We start from the raw sequence: 25,148 nt of genomic DNA, 5'->3' as shown, positions 1-25,148 counted from the left end.
AAAAAAAAAAAAAAAAAAAAAAAAAAAAAAAAAAGACATTGAATTGGTGCTTGCTTACAGTTTCAGAGGTTCAGACCATTACCACTGTGGGAAGCGTGGCAGCATCCAGGCAAACATGGTGCTGGAGGAGCGAAGAGTTCTACATCTTGATCCAAAGGCAGCATCAGGAGACTCTTTTGAACTGGAAAAACTCCAAACTCTGTATCTCCGTGTCTAGTGTCTCCTTTTAGCTTTGTTGAGTGCAACACTATTCCCTGTTAGCAGTTTTCCTCAACACGTATCCCATGGCTCTGGCATCTCTAACCTCTTGCGGTCTCCAAGGAAACTTCAGCTTCACTACTTGTTGTTCCAGTGTCTGGGGACCACACATGATATTCTGGACTCCTCTAAAGGTCTTGGGCCACTTATCTAGCTCTGGCCTCTGAAGCACTCTAGGCTCTGGTTGACACCACTCCACTGCTGCTGCTGTTCATGATGGTCATCCCATGGTACTGTCATCTCTAATATGCTGGGGTCTCCCAGTGCACATAGACATCACCAATAGCCTCCCATAGGCTCTTTTTAAGATGCCAATCCTCAGCTTCTTTGCATGACCCCTTGGAGGCTGAACCTTCATGAATGTCCTTTCCTGGCCTCTCACAATGCTAAGACTTGGCTGCTTCCCGTGATCCCTTCATGTCTTCCAAACCAATTCCTGCTGGATGATTCTTATGCATTACCAAGTCCAGCTGCGAGCACAAGGTTTAGCTCTGGAACAGAGCTTCTTTGTACTCTCAGAAAACATAACCCAGAAGATTTCACCTCAATGGTGCTTGCCTCTTCTTAATCACTGCCAATTTCTTAGCTCCAGCTAACTAGCATGAATTCTCTTGTAACCTCTTCTACTTTTGACTCTAAAGCCAGAGGTACATGGCCAAAGCTACCAAATTCTGTTGCTTGATGGGGCTGGAATACAACCCCTTTGTTCTATTACATCCTTCACTGCCTAATCTTGGCTATCCTGGAACTTGCTCTGTAAACTGATCTAGAACTCAAAAGATCTACATGCCTCTGTCTCCTGAGTACTGGGAATAAAGATGTGTATATCATGTCTGAACCTAAGCCTTTCTTTACCTTTTAAGAAGATCTTTATAAGTTCTGGATTGTAGTTCATTCCAGATATAGTCAAGGTGACAACCATGCTATTACCTTAGGCATCTTTTGTGGCATTTAAAGGAAGGGAGTGCTGGCTACTATGGTATAGAGTTTGGGTGGCTCTGTACTTTGATTAACAGATTAAGTTTTATAACCATTGTTTTAATACATACCCCTTCCCTCAATGCATCTGATGTTAATTATATGTATGCCTAATTGTATGTGAATGAAAGATGGTAAAAAGAAGATTTTCCCTGAGACTTTACTTTCAGGACATGGTTTATCTTACTTGCACATATCTCTGCTGGATCTGCCTTTCTATTCCTGTAAGCAGAATATGGTTGAATAGAACCTATATTTGGTGGTCATTAAAGGGAGGAAAAACTTCCTCCATTGTTCATAGTGGGGTATATATGTGGCCCAGTTCAGCTGGGGGCAGGGTCCTAGGTTGTTGGGTGCATTGTTAAGAGGCAAGTATATGTTTATTGTGTACAGGTAAGCATTGCAGCCTGCTAAATGCATTATTAGAGGAAGGATGTTCTTGGCTCAAAGAAAGTGGAGTCCCAGACTATTAACCATTTCTTCTACTTTCCTGCTTCACACAGACATGATTTTGATAACTAAGTAGTTTTTAAGCTGCTAAGTGTGTGCTTGTTTGTTAAACAACAGACATCACACAAAACTTCAGATTATAACTACCAAGTAAAATGCCCAGAATCTCTCCCTTAAATAAGGCATAAGATCAAGTAAGTCTGATGCTGTTCATGGAGTAGCACAGACAGAAATAGGCTTAAAGGACATCCTCACATCAGTGACTACTGAGTTGCCTTCTTGTTTTTCCACACTACTGTCTATCCTTAAAGATAGATAATAGGAAGCTGGTAGCTTTCAAGAACTTAGATGCTATTGACCATCTTTCTGGGACCAGTAATGGGAGCCATGTCCACTAGGCATGTTTTACCAGAAATAGTTGGTTTTCTTGTATGACTATAAGTATTTTAAGGACAGGACTGATTTTCTTAATCACTTCTGTCCCTTGATAATGGCTGCAGTACTTAGTAAACATGTACTAGGTGAAAGACTTATTGAGTGAATATGAAACAGAGCCCAGGGAGTGAAGGAAGTTATTCAAAGAATTGCCAGCGATGGCTATTAGAACCACAGCAGGGCAGACAGATGTCTTCTCTACCATCCTAATGACTGCATGATGTACTCATGTGTGGGATTTTTTCTTTGTAATGTCCTCTCACTTTGGGGACTTGAAGCCACTAAATATTTCCAGTCTAGTGATCTTTGCAAATGTGAAGAAGAAGAAGAAGAAGAAGAAGAAGAAGAAGAAGAAGAAGAAGAAGAAGAAGAAGAAGAAGAAGAAGAAGAAGAAGAAGAAGAAAAGAAAAAAAAAAGCACAAGACAGCACAAGACCCAGGTCTTACTTTGCGTCCAGGTGTTTGATTCACAATGAAGCAGTGCCTTCATTTGTAGAGAGGAGCAAATAGGATAAGACATTATAAGGTAGGTGCACCTTTGGGTTACATCTGAGAGGACCAAATATTTATGCCTGAAAAAAAAGCCGCAGAGCAATGTAAAAAAAAGTCACATGGCAGTTACATGTTAGCATTTCCCATTGTCTTTATCCAGAGTGCAGGTGAAAAGGGATGGAGGGTGAATTGGCCACAGTGGAGGTAAATGAAATAATTGCTTACATCAAAAAACTTCATAACTATTGAGAAGAAAAGCTCCTCTTTCTTACAGAAGTTCTGTTTCATAGCTGGAGGTTCCAGGAAATCTTTAGTCCTTTGGTAGGAGACTTTTTTTTGCACTAAAATACAAATTCCAGGTGCCATAATGTATTTTTAAGCTGTTGATATATTTACCAGGTGTGCACAACCAGTCCTCGTAAAAGTGACATGGAAACAGGCTCCTTATCTGCTCTTGTGGACAAAGGAAAGTTGGGTGATCCTTTAGAAGAGCAGCCTGGTAGAGCACATAGAGGATCTGTGTATTGCATTAGTCATTTGCCTCATTCCTGGGACAGCCCACCAAGAACAGCTGAAGGAAGGTTTGCTTATTTTGGCTCACAGTTCCAAAGTGTAATCCATTATTGTGGGGAAGCCACAACAGCAGGAGCTTGAGGCAGCTGGTCATGTGTTATCACATTATACACAGGAAGAAGAGGGAGATGACTGCTTGTGTTCAGCTCAGTCTCAACTTTGTATGCAGTAGATGGAAGCTGGTAGTGGTGCTGCCCACATGCTAGGTGAGTCATCCAAATTCAAATAATCTAATCTAGATAACCCCTCAGAGGCATGCTCAAAGGCTTACCCTATAGGTGATTTTGAATCCTAGCAAGTCAATCATCAGTGTTAACCATCACAAATGTTTAAGATGTTTAGATGTTTAGTATGGGCAGCCACAGACCAGGAAAGCAGATTCAGGTTTCTTCAATATATATGCGCCAACAGGGAATAGGGTTCAAGACGTTTTTATAGGTACAGAACAAAGGAAAGTCTTAAATCAAGGCATTGTAAATATATACTGGTGGATACATCAGGTAAGCAAGCAAAGCTAAAGGAAAAAAAAAACTTAACTGTAGGTTTCAGAGGATATCTGAGGACCTTGGAGCTGATGGAAGCTAGTAGTCTGCTAGTACCTTCCAGGAATTTTATCTGATAGTCTCAAAGATATTAGGTCCATCACAGTGGTGGGTGATGAGTGACTATCAAGAGGACTAAAGACAGCACAAGATAATTTGGCTCTGAATCTGGAACATTCCTGTTCACCATAATCACAGCGTCTCAATCACTCAGCCTTGTGAGACTATAACCTAGGTATAGCTGTTTTTTCTAGTACCTTAAGTTCAGAAAGATATTACAGGGCTTTGCTATAAAGACTTGCTCTTTATCAAATACGAACTCTTATGTTGATGCACAAACATTTTCCCTTGCAGACTTCATCAGAGCACAGACTTGGATGCTACCTAAATAGCTTGCAATGAGAGGATGGTTATGCATATTTTAGGGCTCCGATGTCACAAAATGCAGCTCTTTCATTAAACATGATTGTTTTGAATATTTTATAATCAAGCAGAAGGATATTTATTCTTTAATAAGATAAAACACCAAGCGCAGCAAGTGACAATACAAATTTCTAAAGAAAAATTATATATATATATATATAATAATATATATAATATATATATATTTCCTTGGGCTTGAGAAAGATACAGAGGAAAAATGAAAGTAGTTGATTTATTAGGTTAGATTTCAATATGATGATTCTGATTTTTACTTTTATGGTTTTATTATTCATTTGCTTTCCAATGCCTTTCATAGAATCTTTGAATTCAAAGACTTAGAGAAGTATAAGATCAAGTTCACTGTAGACTTGTAAAATAACTAGGAATTTGTCAGCAGTTGGAATTTTTGGGGCCTGCAGTAAGGACCATAGAAGCTAGGAAAGCACCAGAACCAAGGTGACCCAGCCTACTTGTGATGACATGAAACAGGGCTAGGACAATAATGCTGATACCTTCTCTGAGCGTGTGTGTGCGTTTCTACTCTTTCTATTTTAGTTACTCTATAACAATAGAGGCGGATCACATGCTTACCTCTCATTTCCTGTATTACCTTCTCACTGTCTAAAACCTCATCCTTGCCCCCAGGGAAGAGCAGCAGATCTCTTCCGGACCCAGGGGTGACTTCTACTCTTGGATACTTGTAGATATAGCCAGCTTGTATGGTCTCTGCTCTGACCTTCTAGGACACAGCACTGTATCCATGGCCTGCAGTCATGCTGATACTGCCTTTCAACCTCATTTTTAACATCCTTACTTACCACAGCATCTGTAAAGGGTTTCACATCCTGTCTCATGGGTCTCTACTATGGTCACATAGAACAGACAATGAATGCTATTGCCATTTTAAATCTAAGGCACCTGACGGTCAGAGAAATCAAATAGCACAGTCTTTTTCACACTGACTTGAGGGAGAGAAACAAGCAGCAAGAGGAGACTCTCACTAGGAATCTACTGTTTCCTGGCTACGTAATATACTACTGCTATTTTCTTGACTTGTATATAGTCAGTGCTACCTTAATGTCCCTAGTAGATACTATACAATGTTAAATGAACCATTCCCTTTTATTATTGGATATTTTATTTATTTACATTTCAACTGTTATCCCCCTTCCCAGTTTTCCCTCTGCAACCCCCCCATCCCATCCTCTCTCCCCCTGCTTCTATGAGGGTGCTTCCCCACCCACCCACCCACTCCCACCTCACTGCCCTGGCACTCCCCTACATTGAGGCATCAAGGGCCTTTCCTCCCCCATTGATGCCAGATAAGGTCATCCTCTGTTACGTATGCAGCTGGAGCCATGGGTCCATCCATGTGTACTCTTTGGTTGGTGGTTTAGTCCCTGGGAGCTCTGGGCAAGGGCTGGGGTCTGCTTGGTTGATATTGTTGTTATTCCTCTGGGGTTGCAAACCCCTTCAGCTCCTTCAGTTCCCTAATTCCTCCATTGGGGTCCCAGTGCTGAGTCCAATGGTTGGCTGCAATCATCCACATCTATATTTGTAAGGCTTTGGCAGAGCTTCTCCAGAGAAAACTAAATAAGGCTCCTATCAGCAAGCACTTCTTGGTGTCCGCAATAATGTCTGGGTTTGGTGTCTGTATATGGGATGGCTCCCCAGGTGGGGCAGTCTCTGGATGGCCTTTCCTTCAGTCTCTGCTCCACACTTTGTCTCTGTATTTCCTTTAGACAGGAGCAATTCTGGGTTAAAACTTTGGAGATGAGTGGTGGCCACACCCCTTAACCTGGGACCTTGCCTAACCTCTGGATTTGGTCTCTACAGGTTGCCCCTCCCCTTTGTTGGGCATTTCATCTAATCTCATCCCGTTTGGGTCCTGAGAGCCTCTTGCTTTCCTGGTATCTGAGACTTTCTGGTGGCTACCCCCAGTTTCCCATCTCCAGTTGCTACACACCTCTGTTCAATTTCCTGACCCACTCTATATCATCCTCATCCCCTCCCATACTTGATCCTTCTCCCCTCCTTTTTTACCATCCTCTTCCTGTCTTCCTCCCAAGTCCCTCCCACCCTCTACCTGCTCTCTTGCCTCTCTGGATGTGTTTCCACAGACATTTCACTATCCAGGTTTCATAAGCAAGGACACTTCCTATAAGGGAAAACATTGTGATCAAGTGTGTAGGGTTAGGAATGTGAATCGGTACTTGAACCCAGGTCTGCCTGATTGCCCAGAGCCTTGTCTTCTAAGAAAGCAGTTATTCTGAGACCTAAGAAGTTCTGTGAGCATGGAGCATAGTGGGAGGAGTATGGAGGGGAAGAAGGGAGCTGAGCCAATCAAAGGCATCAGTGAATGTGGAGGCTAGGCATGATAAGGAAGAGGCAAAGAAAGACGAGTGTGGTAGATAGACTGGATGGGTTAAGATGCTAGGATGATGGAGATCACTCAGGGACCTAGAATGATTTAAGGGAGATGTGGTGGTGTTTGACAGTGGCATTGGGTGTGCTAGAAAAGAGCTATGTACTATAGGTATGAGAATGAGAGGTATTGGGAGATACAATAGGTCTTAGTTGGAAATATATTTTTCTTAGTTTCACATCTATAGAAGGAGGAGGAGAGATATCACAATGGCTAACATAACTTAATCAGAAGTTTCTCCTTCTTGGATATTCTCACAGCTATGATGTCTTAGAGTTGGCAGTGTGTGAAAGATGCTGAAATATAAGTTAGCATCATTTGGGATCATTCTCCAAAGGCGATGCCCAGATGTACTTAATAAAAACAATTATTTCCAGCTACTGAGAATTTACATGTTCTCCAGACACTGTTTTATTGTGATGAGGAAAATAATTCAACTTAGAGTAATGATTTTTTAATATGTGTCAAGCACTAATATAATATGTTAGGTTATCCCCAATCTAAGCTCCATTCATTCTTGTTACAGTTTCTTGGAGATTCTCAAAATAAATGTGAGGTATTGGTTGAGAAGTGAAATTAAGGTACCTAGCCAAAGTTACACAACAATCATTGAGGTCAGAATTTAATCTCAGCTCCTCTTCGTCTCCAAGTTTATGCTCCCAATTATGAATAATTTGTAAGTGGGTATGGCTTTGTCAGCAAACTGTGAGGAAAGTGGCATTTATTGAGTGCCAACTACTTGTCAGTAAGGATGTTACAGCTATTAACTCTAAACATACTGACAAGGCAGCACTTCATGCTATTCCCAATGAAGATTCAGAAGCCACTGAGAAGGCTAGACATAAGACTCTGACATTTCCAGTTCATCCCTGGAACGCTAGTCTTTCCATGATGGAAATGCCCCATAAAGCTTGGTGGGTCATTAAGAAGTTTGTTTTAAAACTCAAAGTGGTACCCAATTAGTGCCATCTAGATATAAGCCTACAATGGTGAGTGTAAACGTAACTGTTATATTTTTAAAGTGTTAATGAGAGGACAAAATGCCCAAGAAGTGCTTTGACCTGAATCTCAGCTCCTTGAGAGGTTGAAGCTGAAGGATTACAAGTTTTAGGTCTTACCAGCTACAGAGATAGCTCAAGGGAACCTGGGAGACTTAGTACGTGATATGGAAGGGGCATGCTTGGGTGGGTGTAAGAGTTGGATGGAAAAAATGGGAAGGGTGGATATGAAGAGAAAATTGAGAATTATGTACTCTTTTCCTTGGGTGGGAAAAGCCTCTTGGTGGAAGAACAGTTGTCAAAGGCCAAGGATATTCTTGGTTCAATCCCAATCCCACAAATAGAAGAAGGAAAATAGGAGGAGGAGAGAGACGGGGAAGGAGAAAGAGGAGCAAAGTGGGAAAGGAGGAGGAGGAGAGTGTGGAGAAGGAGATGGAAGTAGGAAAGGGAGATAGGAAGGAAAGGAAATAATTCACCATGATGACATACCATGAAGTTTATACAGACTTTTCTAGTGGCAGACACACTGTGCAAACCCTGATATAATTTTTGTTCATTGTTTGTGTTAATTTTTTCAATGAGGTCCTTCACAAAATGTGGGTATGCCTGTTTTATTCATGTAGTCATTTTTCAAAGTATGCTGTAGTTAGCAAGGGGGTTTTAGGATTAAGTCTCCTATTTTAGGTTTATTGTTTTTCTGCATAGCATCAGACATGTAAATTGTCCCAAGATGATGCTATTCATTTGCTAGCACATTCTCTTAGGGAACTGGGATAATAAATAATTCTCAGCATATTTATTACTCCAGAAGATCTCCATTGCAGCTGCTCAGTTCTCTTGCCATGTTTCAAAAGCAGTCATGCATTGGCAGGTAAGCATGGCTGTGAACCAATAAAACTATACAGAAATTAACAGTGGGCTATATCTGGTCTGAGGACCAGTGTTTGCTACCTGTTAACTCAGATGGCAAAAAAATCTGCACTACCTTACACATCTGTGGGTTGGATACTCATGTGCATGTAAAGTGATGATTGGCCAGGTATTAATATTTATATGATTTTTCTTTCTCTTTTCAGGAATACAAAACTTTATAACAATAATCATTTTTAATACACTGTTAAATCAGTGCTCAGTATTACATTTTATTAGCATAAGAAAAAAGAAACTAGTGTTTGATTAGTAACCTATTAGTACCTAATTCTGGGCACATTGATATGTTGAACTTTTGAATGCTTATCATTTAATTGCCTGGCTATCCCATGCTATGCAATTGGAGGGTAGCTTCTACACTGTTGTTAACAGGGCTCTGTGAAATTATCTGGTTCCTGGGCATGTGTGGCTTATAGATTGACTTTGGGAATTACACCACCTCCTTCCCAACTTCATTTAATCTTTTCCTGTTATTATTGTTATTATTAACACTGTGTGTCCAATTACTCCTGAAAATATGTGTACAGGAGTGGGACTATCCATTGGGTCATAGGCACACTACCAGCAGCCACATGGGGTGGGGCTATAAAAAGCCGAATTATATAACATTGCATGACTTCACATTTTATTAGTTCAACCCTCTGAGAGAGAAGAATTGCAGTGGTTAAGTTTGATTGTTAAGCCAATAAAATGTAGAAACATGGGTTAGTGAAACACACCTCTAGGTATGTCTGTAAGAGCATCAGCAGAGAAAATTACTCTTTTCTAGAGAAAACTAATTCCTTAATGGATTCATAATATGATGGCATTAGTAGACTATGTAAAATCAGAGGTGAGACCTAAGTAGAGAAATTACATCACTGAGGCAACATCTTGTCTTGGGCCCTTCCAACATTTTTTTTTCTCTTTTTCTCCGCTGCCCTGTGGCAAACAGCTTCTCTAACACACACTTCCATAATGTTCAGTCCAGGTACATAAGGCCAAGCATCTATGAACCAATCCTCCAATACTATGAACTAAAATAAATAACCACTCCTCTTTACATTGCTCTCCCACTGTTTTGGTTGTAGAGTTTAAAGGAACTAATACAGACTATAGGATATTTAAGCCCTTTCATGGACCACTTGGTTTGTCTTCAAACCAACTCACTCAAGAACATCCTTTGCTAATGGCTCCAGTGTATTTCAAACATCCCTCAGCCAGTTGTGATAGCATACATGTCAGTAATACTCAGGTAGTGTTGTGGGTTTGAGGCCAGCATACAATGTGTATTGTGACCTTGTCTTGATCAATTAATCAGTCATCAACTCTCATCTTTTCCATCAACGGTCATACAATCTGGCATGCATTGTGAACTTAGCCTTTTTATTTTACAAATGGCTTCGACTGTGCTATTCAAGATGTCTGCTGAGGTAGCAGAAGCTGATCTGCAAAGCCAGGACACTCCTATGACAATGGCTAATCACACCAGCATGGAGCCACTATTAGGAAAATCCATTTTAATTATGAGGAGTTTTTATGCTGTCTGAGATCTCCCACATGCCAAGACTTAGGTAAAGAACATTCATATAGCAGGGATCCCCATGTTTGTTACTCCTGTTTTATAGACAATGAAGTGAGATTCCGGAAACTAAAATCCACTCAAGGTCTTCTAGTTGCTGGGAGAAGATCTACACCCAAATAAACCTGTATTCATATATCTTGCTGTGTAACACTCTCACCCAAAACACAGTCTCACACATGAGAGATAATTTCTCTTTTATTTCCTCCTTCTTTTCTTTTCCTTTTTTTTCTTCCTCTTTGTCTTTCTCCCTAATCCTCTCCCCCTCCTTTTTCCCTCCCTCTATTAGGACTTCAGGTATGGTTCTCAGGATCATACCATAAGCCTGGCCTTGAGTATCATGTGAAAACTCAGCTAAAGAAGGTTTTCCATCAAAATCCCTTTAGTGGCTGTTTGAAGATTCCAGTTTCTGAAGGGTCCAATTTTGGGTGGAAGGTTTCTTTCTTTTTAATACTGTTATGTTTAATATTTTTAAGCAGCCTAACAGCTTGCTTAATAGAAGCAGAGTCTACAGCAACATGGAATTCACAGTCCTTTATATTCTAATCACAAAAATAGCGTCCCATCTCCTTACCATACTCTACCCACTAGAAACAAGTTCTAGCCTGTTTTAAGCAGTGACAATTCCCCAGGGATATCATTAGGATGATTCTGGGGGGGCCATCTTGGGTTCTGCTTGCTACGGATCTACTCTGCAGCCTTTAATCTTTTCCTGTGTTGCTCTGGGTTTCCAGGGAAACCTAGCAGGTGTGTGTGGTCTTATGAAGATCTTTAAAACCTAACCCTGCATCTCACTGTGGCATCTAGAAGCCTGGCATGCAAATTTTGGATAACAAATAAATCGCTTGGTTGATAAGGAAACATTGTATTCCATAAGGAAAACAGATACCACAGTTAGGGGCAATATGGAGGTGGAAATACCTAGCTAATGGTTTCTGTCACCATCCCACAGGGAGACACCTTGTGATCTGTCAGAGTTAGGACAGCACTGCCTTTATATGGAAGTGTCAAATGTGAACAGAGTCAAAGGAGTGTTATGGGTATGCTAATGAAATTGGTGTCTACTTCTTCTGTCATTATTGCAGAAGAGGACAGAGAGCTTCCTGGTCTGGAGAAAGCTGATAACCTTATCCCAAGTCAGAAGCCACAAATCTCCAAAAATATGGCTTGCTTATAGAAGGTTGGATGCATCTGAAAGGCTGTTTAGAAATAGTCAATGTGTGACTCAGACTGATGTGGACAAGGCAGTCTGTGATGGAACAGATACACAGCCTTCCTCTGACTTCTTTTAATTTCTAGTAGATTCTCCAATTTTAAATAAGTAATTTTAGGACCCGATGAACTATCAAGTGAATCTGTTAGCTATATGGGACCTAGCTGCTGCCATGACCCATTCAAGCTAAAATTCACTCTTGCAGAAGCTAGAACATTTCGGGTCAGCATGCTGTGATAAGCATGACACTATGTAACCCAAGAGCATTCTTTCATTTACTTCCCACAGCAGTCTGAATTAGGAGCTTGTGTCATTACCATTTGCAAGTGATGAAATCGTCCTCCGTGTAGCAAGTAACACGGCTTTTATCTGAACATGGACTTTTCCATCTTGAACCCATAAAAACAGTCCAAAAAGACATATTGTGCCATTTCCCTGGGTTGCATGCTTCACAAATGTAGATATGAAAACACGGAGAGAGGAAAGGGCTTCCCCATGTTTGTAGAGGTTAAACACCAGAGCTGGAAACAAAATGAAAACTGAAAGTGTCTTCGGCTATTGCCTTGTACCAAGAAGAACTTTGCTCCCAAAAGGAAATCATTTGGGTCTTTACTTCATTAGAACAATCTAAGATGTGTTGTGCTTGTCAGTGGATGCCCAGAGCCTAGAGTGGTCAAGCATGTCAAGGGATACACAAGATTATGAAAAGTGAAAAAAAAAAGTCCTATGATCAGAAGAATTTTTTCCTACCATTGTTTGGTGAGCAAGAGATGAAGTACAAACTCTTAAGAGACAAGTATGATCCACTCTCAACTCCTAATATGTGGCAAGTGACCATCCAGTAGTTTCTTGAGGGAAGGAGAGACATCATAATAGAGGAGGTGACAGATCCTCAGATCAGTTAAAGACATCCTTGGAAGACAAAAGATACATCAATTGGATGAGAAGAAAACAGTGAATTAGAAGAAGACATAGTATTCGGAAAATCTTCCATGTTTTAATTGAATTTTAAATCTGCTATGATTAGAAATATAAAGAAGGAGAAGACAAGCATAGGGAAGCCTAGTATATTTCAGAGTTCTGTTATATTGGTTGTGCATTTGTTCACAACTTCTACGTCTTTTTAATGCATTGAAACTCATTTGCCTGTGATGCTCTCCTTGGCCTCTCATAACAATTTTGTTCTTCATTTCTGCTTTGAGGTCTGATATTATTATGGCCACTTCTACTTTACCTTGATTACTGTTAAGAGAGAAGTATTTTCTGTCTTTTCTCTGGCAACATATTTGGGCCTTTGGCACAAAAGTGAGTTTCTTGTAGGTAGCATATTGTGGGATCATTCCTCTTATCCATTCTGTTGTGGAATGATCTGACGTGGGAGAGCCAGATCTCCTTGCTAAAGACCTGGTACCTGATTGGTCTACTTAGAAAAAATAATGAGAAAGGGTATTTGAAGGGTAGAGTAGAGGAAGGAAAGGAAGTGATGGGGATACTCTCTCCTGAGCTCTTTTATTTGATCTCCCTATCTCTGGTCCAGAAATGAGGTGTCACTGACTGTACTTTTACCATGAAATGTGAACACTGCTCTGATTAGCTCAAGTATGTGCTATTTTGCTCAGGCTGAAATGTGGCCTCAGTTCACAGGGTGTTCTTGACTTTCTGTAATTGCAGTCCTGCAACTTTTAACACAAGATAAAAAGAAGCAATCACTTTGAATCATTTTAAAATTATTCCTTGTACTTTTTTCATATGCACTGTTAGACTCTGACATCTGATGACATTATTTTGAACTATTTGAACCTAGCAGATAAATAAGTATACAATACATTTGAGGAGAGAAAATGAGTTCCAGAAGGAAAAGAGAGATCATAGGTCAGATCTCAAAAAGCAAAGTAAACATCCATTGCATTTTAAATTCCCTGCATTATCCTGGTATGTAATATTTCACCTTTTCCCCTGATGTTTGGATTTAATGAAAGGCAACACATTCTAACCATTTTAAGGAAGAGCACACAACCCATCAAAGCCCTCTCCACTTTATTGAACACAAAACAAAGAATGGCATTGTGGGAGATGGACTAGGCTGGGAGCAGAAGGCCAGGGTGTCACCAGCATCCTTCAGGAGTCACGGTATGCTCACATGCTTACTTGGGTTTCTGTTGTACAAAATCCCTTCCTGTAAAATAAAGGAACAAGAACAGGCTTCTCCGGGTTCCTTAAATGTTGTGATTGCTAGAACTTGGGTAGGGAATATATTATGAATAGAGCAAGGAGAAGGAAACACTAGGGACATAAGAGTATTGCTTATGAGCTTATGTCCATATCTCTATGGGATGGTACATTCTTCGTCATGTCTCTTATCTAACAAACATTACCAGTTGATTATAGCATTTCCTCCAGGTAAGTTGGCAGCAGTTTGAATCCTGCATTCCAGGCAGCCTTGCCCAGTCCATATTAGAGACTTTACAACATAATCAGACATTATTTTGAGGCCTTGACCAGTTGGGATTTAATTAATACTTGTGGGTCACTATATGTGTATGTATATATATATTATATGTACATGTACATACATAATATTTCATATATCCAGATTTTTAGGCCAGTGTAATTTAGTTATTTGCTTTTGTTGTTGTTGAATCATTTGAGTTCTTTACATAGTGCAGACTTTATTATTAACTCTTTGTCAAGTGTATAGTTTCAAGAATTCTCTCAGTCAGATAAAGATTGTCTTTTTGCTCTTCTGTTCCTGTGCCAGTTTTTTAGTCGGACACAATCTCATTTGTTTGATCTGAAGGTGCTCTTTTCATTGGAAGTATTTTATCCGCTCGAGAGCCAGGAACCAGGGCAGTGCCTGGAGTCAGGTCAAGTGTGAGGGAGCCAGCCACACCCTGTTAGTTCATTCTGTCTACACCTGCTTAGGATGGCAGGCCCTTCATCACTTTCAGTGAAGGAACTCTAACGATAATCCAGTGGGTTCAGCTGCTACCTGCCTCCCTGGCTTTGAAGGACATCAGGAGCCACTAATGATGGAAAAATTGCCCCAGAGTTACTGAAAGTAAAGTAGGACCAGCAGGGTCCCTGATCGAAGACTTCCCAAATGTGAGAGTCCAAAGAAGCAGATAGAGAATTGTCCTCCCAGTTTACTGGGATGGTTCGGTGCCTTTGTCTACTGGCCAGATTTCCTGCAGACTCTCCAGACACTGTCACCTGGTCTTGGAAGCTCCAGCCTTATCTATATATTTATGTATATAAAGTAGTGGTTCTTCCATACCCCCACTGATGATCTCAGGAGAAAAAGAGAAAAGACCACATGAAAACAACAACCATGTATGTAATGTGAGCATTTTTTCACCTCCTCATCTCAGTGTCATGGCAGGTCTTCCTTTACCTCCTTGTCAGAAAAGCTTCCCGTGTCTCTCTGTGTGCTGCCTTGTGGAGCTCTGGTACTGAGCAGACCTGGACAGGATGCACTGTGCCTTGTACTGATCACCTGAGCCATATAGTTCATAACAGTCTGCCTGCAGTTCAGAGTGCCCCCGTGTGTTTCTTCCCTGACTTCTTTAGCTCCGGCTTGGCTGAAGGATGGTAGAGGATAAGGAATGAGTTCTGAGGGAGAAACGTGGAGGCGACTGTTTCTGGGGGAAGGGCTTGAGGACAGCATTGGCATGGTCCAGCATTGCTCTCAAACACAGCCAGGAACTGTAGACAGAAGCAAGGGCCCTGTTGGATCTCCTCAGGGATCTCTTCCCCAATCTCTTGTTCTGGGCCTGAAGACCATAGAGGGGAGGGAGAGGATGTGCTGAGGAAGGTAGGAATGGGTGGAGGAAGAGACACGGGATGGGAATGAGTGAGGCAGTGAGAGAAAGGGAACGGAGCAGAGAGGGCTGTAGACAGAGAGCCAGAGTAGCAAAGGGTAGAGGAGAGATGAAAAAGAAAGGTTAGTGGGGCATCTAGAGAGCACCAGACAAAGGAACTTGGAGGGCAGGTGCTGCTGTGGCCCGGACAAATCTGGCTTCTGTCAGCAAGGCTGACAGAGGCTGACTGCTGAACTCGAGCTATTTTAAGGACAGTTTGAACTTTGCAAAAAGCTGAAAAATGCCTTCTCTTCTCGAGGTTAGAAGGCCTTCCTAGATGATTTGAGTTTCATAAATTATTGGTCTTTCTCCGGTCTCAGAAAGTAGATCCCAATGATGCTGGTGCATAGCTAGTTGTATGGTTCTTGGCTGCCCCCTGCTGGCTCAGTCTGGGTTCTGCATGCTGTGGGCTGATCAGACCTAGATTGAAACTGGATGGTGGGATAAAGGTGATTTCTCCACCTCTTCCCTCACAGTGTTAGAGGTCAACCTTACTTGAAAAGTTTAAACTTGGACTTTGATTGGCATGATGTAGAGTTTTACTTGGACTTCAAATTCAGCACATTCTTACGAAGGTTTCATCTTGGACCCGAGGTTACCACACACCTCTCAACATCTGTTTTTGCTATATCCTAGCAACAAGACCCTCAGTGTGTTTCTCTTGCTCTTTCACATCACCCTGTTCATTCCTGCTTAGACCTCCAGGAGGATTCTCTTTCAGGAGACTCTTATCATGTGTCCTCTTTGGCCAGCCATGACAGCCATCACTGACCACAGCCCTTCTGAGCTGACTACAGATATAAATACAGATATCTCCATTGTCTGTTGTTGATGTGTGCTAGGGTGCTTTGTGAATGTTCAGATGTAGATAGAACCAAAATATTCATACTGTATGTTTCTATATATGTTGCATGACTGTAATAAAGCTTAATTTACAAACTAAGAACAGTACAAGGTTAATAGCAGTAACTAACACAGTGTAGAACATGGACAGTAATAAATCATAGTAAAATAGTACCCATCAGTGACTTGTTTCTAGAGTTTGCATTTAATATTCTCAGAGTAGGCTAACAATGAATGAAATCACAAAAAAAAACAAACAACAAAGGGAAGCTATTATATGTATACACATATGCATATATACATGTATGTACATTATGTGGCTCTATCATATATACCTCTGTGTGTGTGATCATATGTGGTATTAGAGATTGAAGCCAGAACTTGCTTAGCACATGCTAAGCAAGTGCTCAATCAATACACTGTGTGTTTAGGTGGTGTGTGTGTGTGTGTGTGTGTGTGATATGCATGTATGTATGCTTCATATCTGTATGTATGTATCCCATGTGTGTGTGTCATATGCATGTATGTATGCTTCATATGTGTATGTATGTATGTTTCCCATGTGTGTGTGTCGTATGTGAGAGTGTTGCCAGGGATTGGAACCGGAAATTGTCATTTGTTTTCTACCAATCATAACCTGTATGTGTACGTGGACATATGTGTTTATGCATGTGTGTGTGTGTATAGATGTACTCATGTTTGTGTGACAAAGTGTTTGTGTGTGTGTGTGTGTGTGTGTGTGTGTGTGTGTGTGTGTGTTCTGTGTCTTTAATTCCAGCAACAGGGAATTATGGAAGTCACTTTGATGCCTTAAAAAACTCTTGGTTACATAGAGCTATGAGCTCTGGGTTAGTCACTGGATATAAATAGGACCTTATACAGCCTCTGCTATCCAGGAGTGAAGTATGACAGGCCAAACAACATAGACCACATGGTCATCCAACTCTGGAAATTAGATGCACTTAGTCAATTCACATCCCACACTGAATTTTCTATCACTCTGTATTACAAATTGCCACTCTCTTAGTGGACTATGATACCTTTTCTTTCTGTAGCTCACAGTTTCTGAGCATCAGTGGTCAACTGGGTCCTATGTTGTGGCCTTGTTAAGGCCAGCAAGAGATTCTCTACCTCTAGTCTGTATAGATGGGGCTCCATGTAGTGTGGCACAATCACAGACGTGACTATTTAGTGGCTTTTGCCATATAATGAGGAAAGCTAAGAAGGAATGAGTCTTGGTGTCTACTTGTACTCAGTGAAGTAGTCACATAAAGGCATGAGTCACAGGAAATAACCATGCACATCTTGTGGTGCCATCCCCATGTTTACATGCTAACCAGATGAGCTATTGAGAAGAGTCTGAAAAGCTCCTACTTCTGCTGCAGAAGTTCAGATCTGGGACACTAGGTTTTTCTTTGTACACCAACTCAGCCTTGGCATCCACTTCCATGTTCAATGCCAAATGAAGGCAAATCTCACAGAGCTGAGGTTGGTGGTTTATGTTGTAGAACCGGGCATTTAATATTTTACATACTATTGATCTTTTAAATCCTGCAGCAGGGGAATGGCCATATTGACCTTGAGAGTCACTCTAAAGATTATGAAATGGCATGTGTGAAGTGGCAGGTGAAGGATGCTGACCCAATGTAGTAGGGAGAGGTGCTGGTGTTGACATCATCAACACCATCATCACCATCCCCTGAGAAGAGGATTTGGAGTATGTAAGGCTTCACTTAGAAGTGGGAGTTATTCCTTTCAAATAAAAAGCCTAACAAGTTGATGAGGTCAGTGATTGTGGTTAAACTACTAGACAAGGTTGGAAGTGAAAATTTAGCTTAGAGGATCATCAGATGTATTGGTCAGAAAATGTGTTCCAAGACAGCAAAAAAAAAAAAAAAAATCAAAAAGTCTAACTGAATCTGTCAGGTAGCTTGTGGAGCAATAGCGTACTCCGTGCTTAACCTCTCTCAGCCTTGTTCACTGTCTTTCCCAACTTCAGCATTGCCGTGGGAGATGAATGGGGTAGCCTATAAAGCACGTGACACTACACTGTCCAGTGCCTCACTGACCCCCTTTCTTGTGATTGCCTGCCACACCAGCCAGGACTAAAGTTCCCTCCTTCCTTCTTCCCTTTAGGTTCCTGATTGTCCTGGGATGTTTGATTCTGGCCGTCCTTACCACCTTCAAGGAGTATGAGACTGTGTCTGGAGACTGGCTGTTGCTGCTGGTGAGCTATGGGCCACTGTCATTGTACTCCGGAATGGAAGCTATAGGTCACTTTCAGCTGTAGGGAGTCAACCTCTGGAAACTATTTGCCTGGATTTCAGCCTCCTAATATCGTTAGCCAATTAGAGGTCCAAAGAAAAGCAATACCCCCTTTGCCTTGCCAGGCCTGCCATAGGCATAACCTTCCTGATGATGATCCAGGGTTCTGGATAGAAATAAGGAGCATGTAGTACAAGCCAAAATCATCAGTAGTAAATGATAAGAACGTAGCTTCCTGGCCCTCTGAAAGTTCACCTAAAGGCATACTCCATTCTAAACCCTGACCCTTCTTTGATTTCTCAATTGTAAACTGGGGATAATACTATAAAACTCGTGAGGCAATGCCTGGCCCAAAAGCTAAGGTTAGCAGCATTGGCCAGCTAGAATAGCAGTGTCTGAGCATTCTGAGTGGGATTAGCAGATTGTGTTTGACCTCACTTATTGGGTATTTTCATACATTCAATGGGCTAAAAAAATGATTCATTGGAATGAAATCTTCAGAAACGCTCAAACCTGGAATCATTTTTGCATGGATAGTTAACATGGCAAGATGAAGACAGGAGCCATCGCAATGGCCAACCTGCACTTCTTCCCTCCCTGGCCCCAGCATCCTCCCCACTAGCAAAGGAGCAGCAGATCCCTTTTCCTCTGAACTCAGTAGTCCTGAGGCTGAGTCCTAATTAACCTCATGCCATACACTATTTCATGCAGGAAACATTTGCTATTTTCATCTTTGGAGCTGAGTTTGCTTTGAGGATCTGGGCTGCAGGATGTTGCTGTCGATACAAAGGCTGGCGTGGGCGGCTAAAGTTTGCCAGGAAGCCCCTGTGCATGTTGGGTAAGCCCTGACAATTGGGTCCAGTGCTGGGCTCAGTTCTCTCCTACAGTATTTCTCTAAGAAAGTTTTATGGGTACAGAGAGTACCAAAATATCCGGTGCTGAAAATCCATCTCTTTGGATTGTTCCTTGTTAAATAGGTAGCTTTTCTTAGTGGTTGAGAACTGGGCTCACTGCATTTGGGTTGTGAAGAAATCACAAAGCACCAGATAATGTATATCCCTAGTAACCAGACTAGTAGCACACTTGGTCACCAAAATAGCTCAAATCACCTGTGTCTTCCAGGCTAGCAGGGGTAGAAAGTGCCATCCCATTGGTCACTGACAGTGTACTTGTGCTGGACCACATTTTACCTGTTTTACAAAGATAGAAACTGACGTTCACAGAACTGAGTTCTTCCAGTTTCATAATTAGTGAGCAGATCCTACCAGTCTTAATTATTGTTCTGTTGCTTGGATAAAACACCTTGACCAAGGTAACTTCGTAAAGAAAGCATTTCATTGGAAACTTGCTTATAGGTTCAGAAAGTTAGTTTATAACCATCACAGTAGGGAACACAGTGCTGGGCGTGCCACTGGAAGAGTACCTAAGTGATTACAGCTGAGAGAGAGAGAGAGAGAGAGAGAGAGAGAGAGAGAGAGAGAGAGAAAGAAGAGAGGAGAGAGAAGAGAGAGGAGAGAGAGAGAGGAGAGAGAGAAAGAGGAGAGAGAAAGAGAGAGAGAGAGAGAGAGAGAGAGAGAGAGAGAGAGATTACAGTTTACAACCCGATTCACAGGCAGCAGAGAGAGAATAACAGCCTATGTAGCTTTGAGGTTTCAAAAGCCCATCTCCTCTAGTGACACACCCCCTAATCCTTCCCAAACAGTTCTACCTTTGGGACCAAGCACTCAAACATATGAGCCTATGGGATCCCTCCTCATTTAAACTACCACGCACCCCAACACCACAGTTCCAGAAGAATCTCATGGCCCTGAACTAATCTCTCAATACATCACATCCAAGTTCCCATCTCATGTTCTGCTTACTCAGAAAACACACACACACACACACACACACACACACACACACACACACACACACAGAGAGAGAGAGAGAGTCTGAGCGTCAGGCTTTACTTCTTTAGCCTGAGCAACCCGCAATGCCCTCTTCTCCCCATCTCATCTGATATCAAATACCAAGTGCCACATAAGAAGGCACTTTGAGAAATTGTACCTCTGCGCTCTAGAACCAGAGGTGGAGTCTAACAGGGTCTTTCCCTGACTCCTAGGAAGTCAGTGGTGGTGTTGAGAGGTTCCATGCCTCATCATTCACAGCATAATTCGTTGTCACTGGCAGTTGATGTCAACCTCAACACAGCTGCTTAGAGCAGCCCGTTCTTGACATGTTCATCAACTCCTAGACAGTGCTAGTAATGGGGTATTCCTTCTGCATGACCTTCTCTGTTCTCTGCCACGGTCTGTCCTCTTTCCCAGACATCTTCGTGCTGATTGCCTCTGTGCCAGTGGTTGCCGTGGGAAACCAGGGCAATGTCCTGGCCACCTCCCTGCGAAGCCTCCGCTTCCTGCAGATCCTGCGCATGCTTCGAATGGATAGGAGGGGTGGCACCTGGAAGCTCCTGGGCTCGGCTATCTGTGCCCACAGCAAAGTAAGTGTTATGGAAAAGCCATGAAGTAACACAGGCTTCTTTCCTGCTTGTACCTTTCTACAGAACCATCTTCCTGTAGTGTCCATGAGGGTGGTCATGCTGCAAACACTGACAATGATAATAACAAGGAAAAATAGGAGGAAGTAGAGAAAGAAGCACATGCAAGTGTGGCCCAGGGGTGTGGATTTAGACCGCAAGCAGATCTGAGATTAGGCCTCTGCTCCATTATAAGCAAATAAGTTTGGCTAAATGACTCACTTCTCATTGGTTTTCTGTTTTCTCATATCTGCAGTAGAGATTACCATTTATGATTCAACAGCTGAGTGGTAATATCTATATCTCTACGTGGTTGAAAAGGTAGAATGAGCTCACACAAGGCAGCATGTAACAAGGGAGGGGGGAAGATTTGGGAGGCCCACCGACTAATTTGGATTCAAACTCTATCTGTGTCACTTTGGGTTTTTTGTTTGTTTGTTTGTTTGTTCATTTTGTTTTGTTTTCGGTTTGGGTGAGTTTTTTTTTTTTTTAATCAATTCTTTGCACTCTGGACCAAGTTCTATACTTGACTCCTCTGACATTCAGAGATACAAAGATATAAGCCTGTGTTACCAGGGTGAGATTTCTGATGTTGATCCTATAGTTACAACAAGCCAAGTACTATTCCCATGACAAATATACCCCAGGATATCTACCAGTTCATGCTTCCAGTTTCTGGTATGCTGGCTGGATCTCATGTGTCAGGAAACTGAGCTCTGAGTCACCAAAGCAGGGAGAAAAGGCCTTGTAGATCCTACAGAACCGATTTGAAAGACAGGAAAATATTTGATGCTATCTCTTCCCAACCCTTCTTGTAGAGAAGTCTCAGTACCTTGATCCCAAGGCTAACTGCTGAAACACTTGACATGTGAGGGAATAGACTCTTACAGAGCTGCTAGTGAAAGTTATACAAAGTCAAGATTCCCTTGAACCATGTTTTGAATGCCTGAAAAACCCACTTTAACTCCTGATGCCAACCATCACACCACCACCTAATAATCCAGCACAGCTGGTTTACGTGTATGCTGCACATGATCAAGCAGCTGTTTCTAAAGAAACCACCAAGCAAATCTTCTGGCTTGCAGGAGTCCAGGGAGGCAGAGGTTCCCAGCTGCAGTCTGCAAAGCAAGAGGCTTTGTAGGAGGCTTCAGAAAACCCCTGGGGAAGGAGTGGGCAACTTTCTTTCCCGTCTCAGATCTCTTTCAGGGCAGACCCTCAGAGGAGAACCTCCCACTCCAACGTTGGTACCATTCACCTTCACATGTGTGAATGTACCTGAATGCAGTGTACATAAGACACTGTGGGGAAGGTAAGATGACTATGAACAGAGAAGCCTAACAGTGTGGGAGAAGCAGGCTGAATACAAAACAGTGATGCTACTAATGAAATGCCATTGAGCTCTCTTCTTGACACTGACTTACACAGCTCCTCATAAAACAGTGAGGAAGGCGGGGTGTGTTTGGACTTACAGTTTCAGAGTTCCAGTACAATGTTGAGACGAAGGTTGGGCAGAACCACTGAGCAGGGCTGTGTGTTGGAGACTGACTGTTCGCATCATAGCAGACCAGGAAAGTGGAGCATAAGACAGGAATCTGGAACCGGGGGAAGCCATTCAAAGTCCCACCCCTAGTGACCCACTTCTACCAGCTAAGCCCTAACCCCTATAGTTGCCAGAGCCTCGCAAATTAGCACCACCAGCCCGGAAAGACGAGTTCCAGATCTGAGCCTAGGAAGGGTAGTTCTTATTCAGACCACAGCACTCTTTCTAATGGGGTAAAACGATCCAGGGAAATAATCATAATGAAGGTTAGAGGTGAATGCAGATGGCTGGAGTTTCCTCAATTGGTCCTGCAGGAAAGGGTAGTGTGGGCAGCAGGGACTATGTGGGCCAACACAATAAGAACTATCAGTGAGCCTCTCCTGACCCAAAGGCTAGCAGTGGACTGCCTTCGGAAGGACAGCTGTGCCATCAACAGCTCCCTGAGATGCCTCAATATGAACACAAACTTTACATCCAGATCATGATGTTCACCTATAATCGTGACTTCTCTCCTCCCCCCTCTACCATGCTAAACCTCATCAGGAGAACAACAGAGGACTTAAAGCAACAGAGACCCCTAGGGATCATCTTGGTCAGCCTGAAGCTTTGCCACCTCCTGGTTCTCCTAACTCTGGCATTTCCTTTTACTCAGTCAATTGGCCTTGTTTCCTTCTTACTGTGCGGCACTATCTATGAAATCATAGGTCTCATTTGTCTTTTGTGTTTTCACATATTTTAATATGCAAGATCACTTTCACATAAACAGGCTTGTCTGAATTCCACCAGGAGTATCCGGGACACCTACATGACTCTTTTGTTCTACTCTTTTATTGTTAATATTATTATTATTTTGAAAAAAAAGTATGTTACACACTGTAGGCGTATTTTTGAGCCACTTGATTGGGTTCTATTATCTAACCCCCTTCCAACCCTTATTCCAACCTAGTCCCTTCCAGCCCTTCAACACGAGATAGGAGAGAAAGAAGGTTAGAAGGAAAAGGGGCATCCTTTAGACTACTTCCTGCTGCTTAGGGGCAGGAGTTCCTTAGGGCAAGTTCAATCTTCATCATCAGAATATCTCTAACCAGTAATCCAGCAATAGCAGATACATCAGCAGGAACAGCATGGGCAGGGACCGGCAGCCACCACAGGCTTTCTGGGGCTCTTGCATTTAGACCATCTCAAGAGTCCCCAGCATTCCAAATGTAAACTATTTGCAGATGACAAAAAAAAAATCATAGCCCTCCTAGAGCATAAGACAATCATAGTTAGCAGCTGTGGACAATCTGAAGAAGCCCCATATCCCACTTCTGGGATTAAAACAAAACTATATTCACATAACACAACTGAAATTTTTTTTAAAGTATCAAAGTTCTTATCTGATGGATCAGAGAGACTGGTTCTCCTTTGAATCATACAGTGAAATGGTGGTGGTGGTGGGTCCCTGTCCATGGCTGTGTCTCCTGGGCCACACTAACAGCCCTTTGCTAGTAATCTGCCCATGGAACTGATTTTTGGCCCTGTTCCATGCAGGCCTGTGACACATGAAGTCTCCCAAATTCTGTGCTTGTCTCTGGAAATAACCAATTTCTCCTGACCACTAACTTCTCATGAAAGCTCCTGAGTTGAGACATCAGGTCACCTCGAATGGAGTGTTTTTCTTCTCCTAGAGCTTACAGCATTCTAGTAGTTAATGATGGAAATGTCTACGTTCTAGCCTCCTGTTTTCCAGTGATAGGAAGTGAAACTCAGAAAAGGTAAACATGGCAAACAAACATGAACTCAAACTTCAGACTACCTGGCTCAATCTTCCACTGAGGGCTTCCTACTGAGTCCCTCTGTTTTTCACTGTTCTAGGAACTCATCACTGCCTGGTACATCGGCTTCCTGACACTCATCCTTTCTTCATTTCTTGTATACCTGGTGGAGAAAGATGTGCCAGAGATGGATGCCCAAGGAGAGGAGATGAAAGAGGAGTTTGAGACCTATGCAGATGCTTTGTGGTGGGGCCTGGTGAGTCACCTTTCCTTGAAAGACAACCCTAGAGAGGTTGTGTGGAAACTTGACCACTAGATGCAGAAAGAGGTGAAGATTGGGGTATGGGCACATTCAAGTGAGTTTCAGTTTACATTCAAACATGAGGACTGGACCTCTTCTACCTTCAAATCTACAGAGAGGAAACAAGAAAGCTTCTACCGATGAAAGCTATACCTAGAAATAGTTTTTCATGGAGCTTGTAAGAAACTAGAGCCCGGAACAGCCTTTTTGCATCGTTTTCTGGGACCTGGCCTTGTCAGTCATAGGTGGTCATCAGTCGAGCCATGTTCATGCAACAAAGCCACAGTATCAGATATATGCATGACACACAGACCTGAAGACATATATGGAAGTAGTAATCCTGGCACTTACTAAACCCTTAATTTATTCCACATCACCGTGCTAAGTAGTTAGTGCTTACTAATGTACTTTGAACCCAAACATCTGTTAGCCTTTTTTTTAAGTGAGAAAACTGAAACAAGAACCATAGAGGGTAAGTTAGTTTAATAATTAGTTTAAGACACTTGAGATTTGAAGGTAGGCAAATGGGCTGCAGAGGCCATGGTATTGTGAACTGTGTCTTGATAAACATATAGTCACACACTGGAATATACTACTGAGGACAAACACATGGACAGTCAGACATGCACAAATGATGATATACCCAAATACACTGACAAACACAACTCATAACTTGGCTGTACATAAATCCATACGTGCACAAATACAGTTATTCCTTGGTGTAAACAGGAAGCTGATTTCAATTTCTTCCACTTCTCTGAAGATATCAAGATAGATTGAAGCTCATTCC

At 42.1% G+C, this 25,148-nt stretch overlaps 1 protein-coding gene across 1 annotated transcript in view; it reads left to right on the top strand.

Moving 5' to 3' along the window:
- Positions 1 to 25,148, top strand: part of Kcnq3 (potassium voltage-gated channel subfamily Q member 3) — a 288,668-nt gene that overhangs the window by 233,060 nt on the left and 30,460 nt on the right. Inside the window, exons 2-5 of the mRNA XM_034517557.2 lie at positions 18,114 to 18,204; positions 18,954 to 19,080; positions 20,552 to 20,724; positions 24,158 to 24,313. Coding sequence (XP_034373448.2) covers positions 18,114 to 18,204; positions 18,954 to 19,080; positions 20,552 to 20,724; positions 24,158 to 24,313 — 547 coding nt within the window. The remainder of the gene's footprint in view (positions 1 to 18,113; positions 18,205 to 18,953; positions 19,081 to 20,551; positions 20,725 to 24,157; positions 24,314 to 25,148) is intronic.

Source organism: Arvicanthis niloticus, chromosome 13 (assembly GCF_011762505.2).
Source record: "Arvicanthis niloticus isolate mArvNil1 chromosome 13, mArvNil1.pat.X, whole genome shotgun sequence".
NCBI lineage: Eukaryota > Metazoa > Chordata > Mammalia > Rodentia > Muridae > Arvicanthis > Arvicanthis niloticus.
This window is presented reverse-complemented; position numbering and strand designations above follow the sequence as displayed.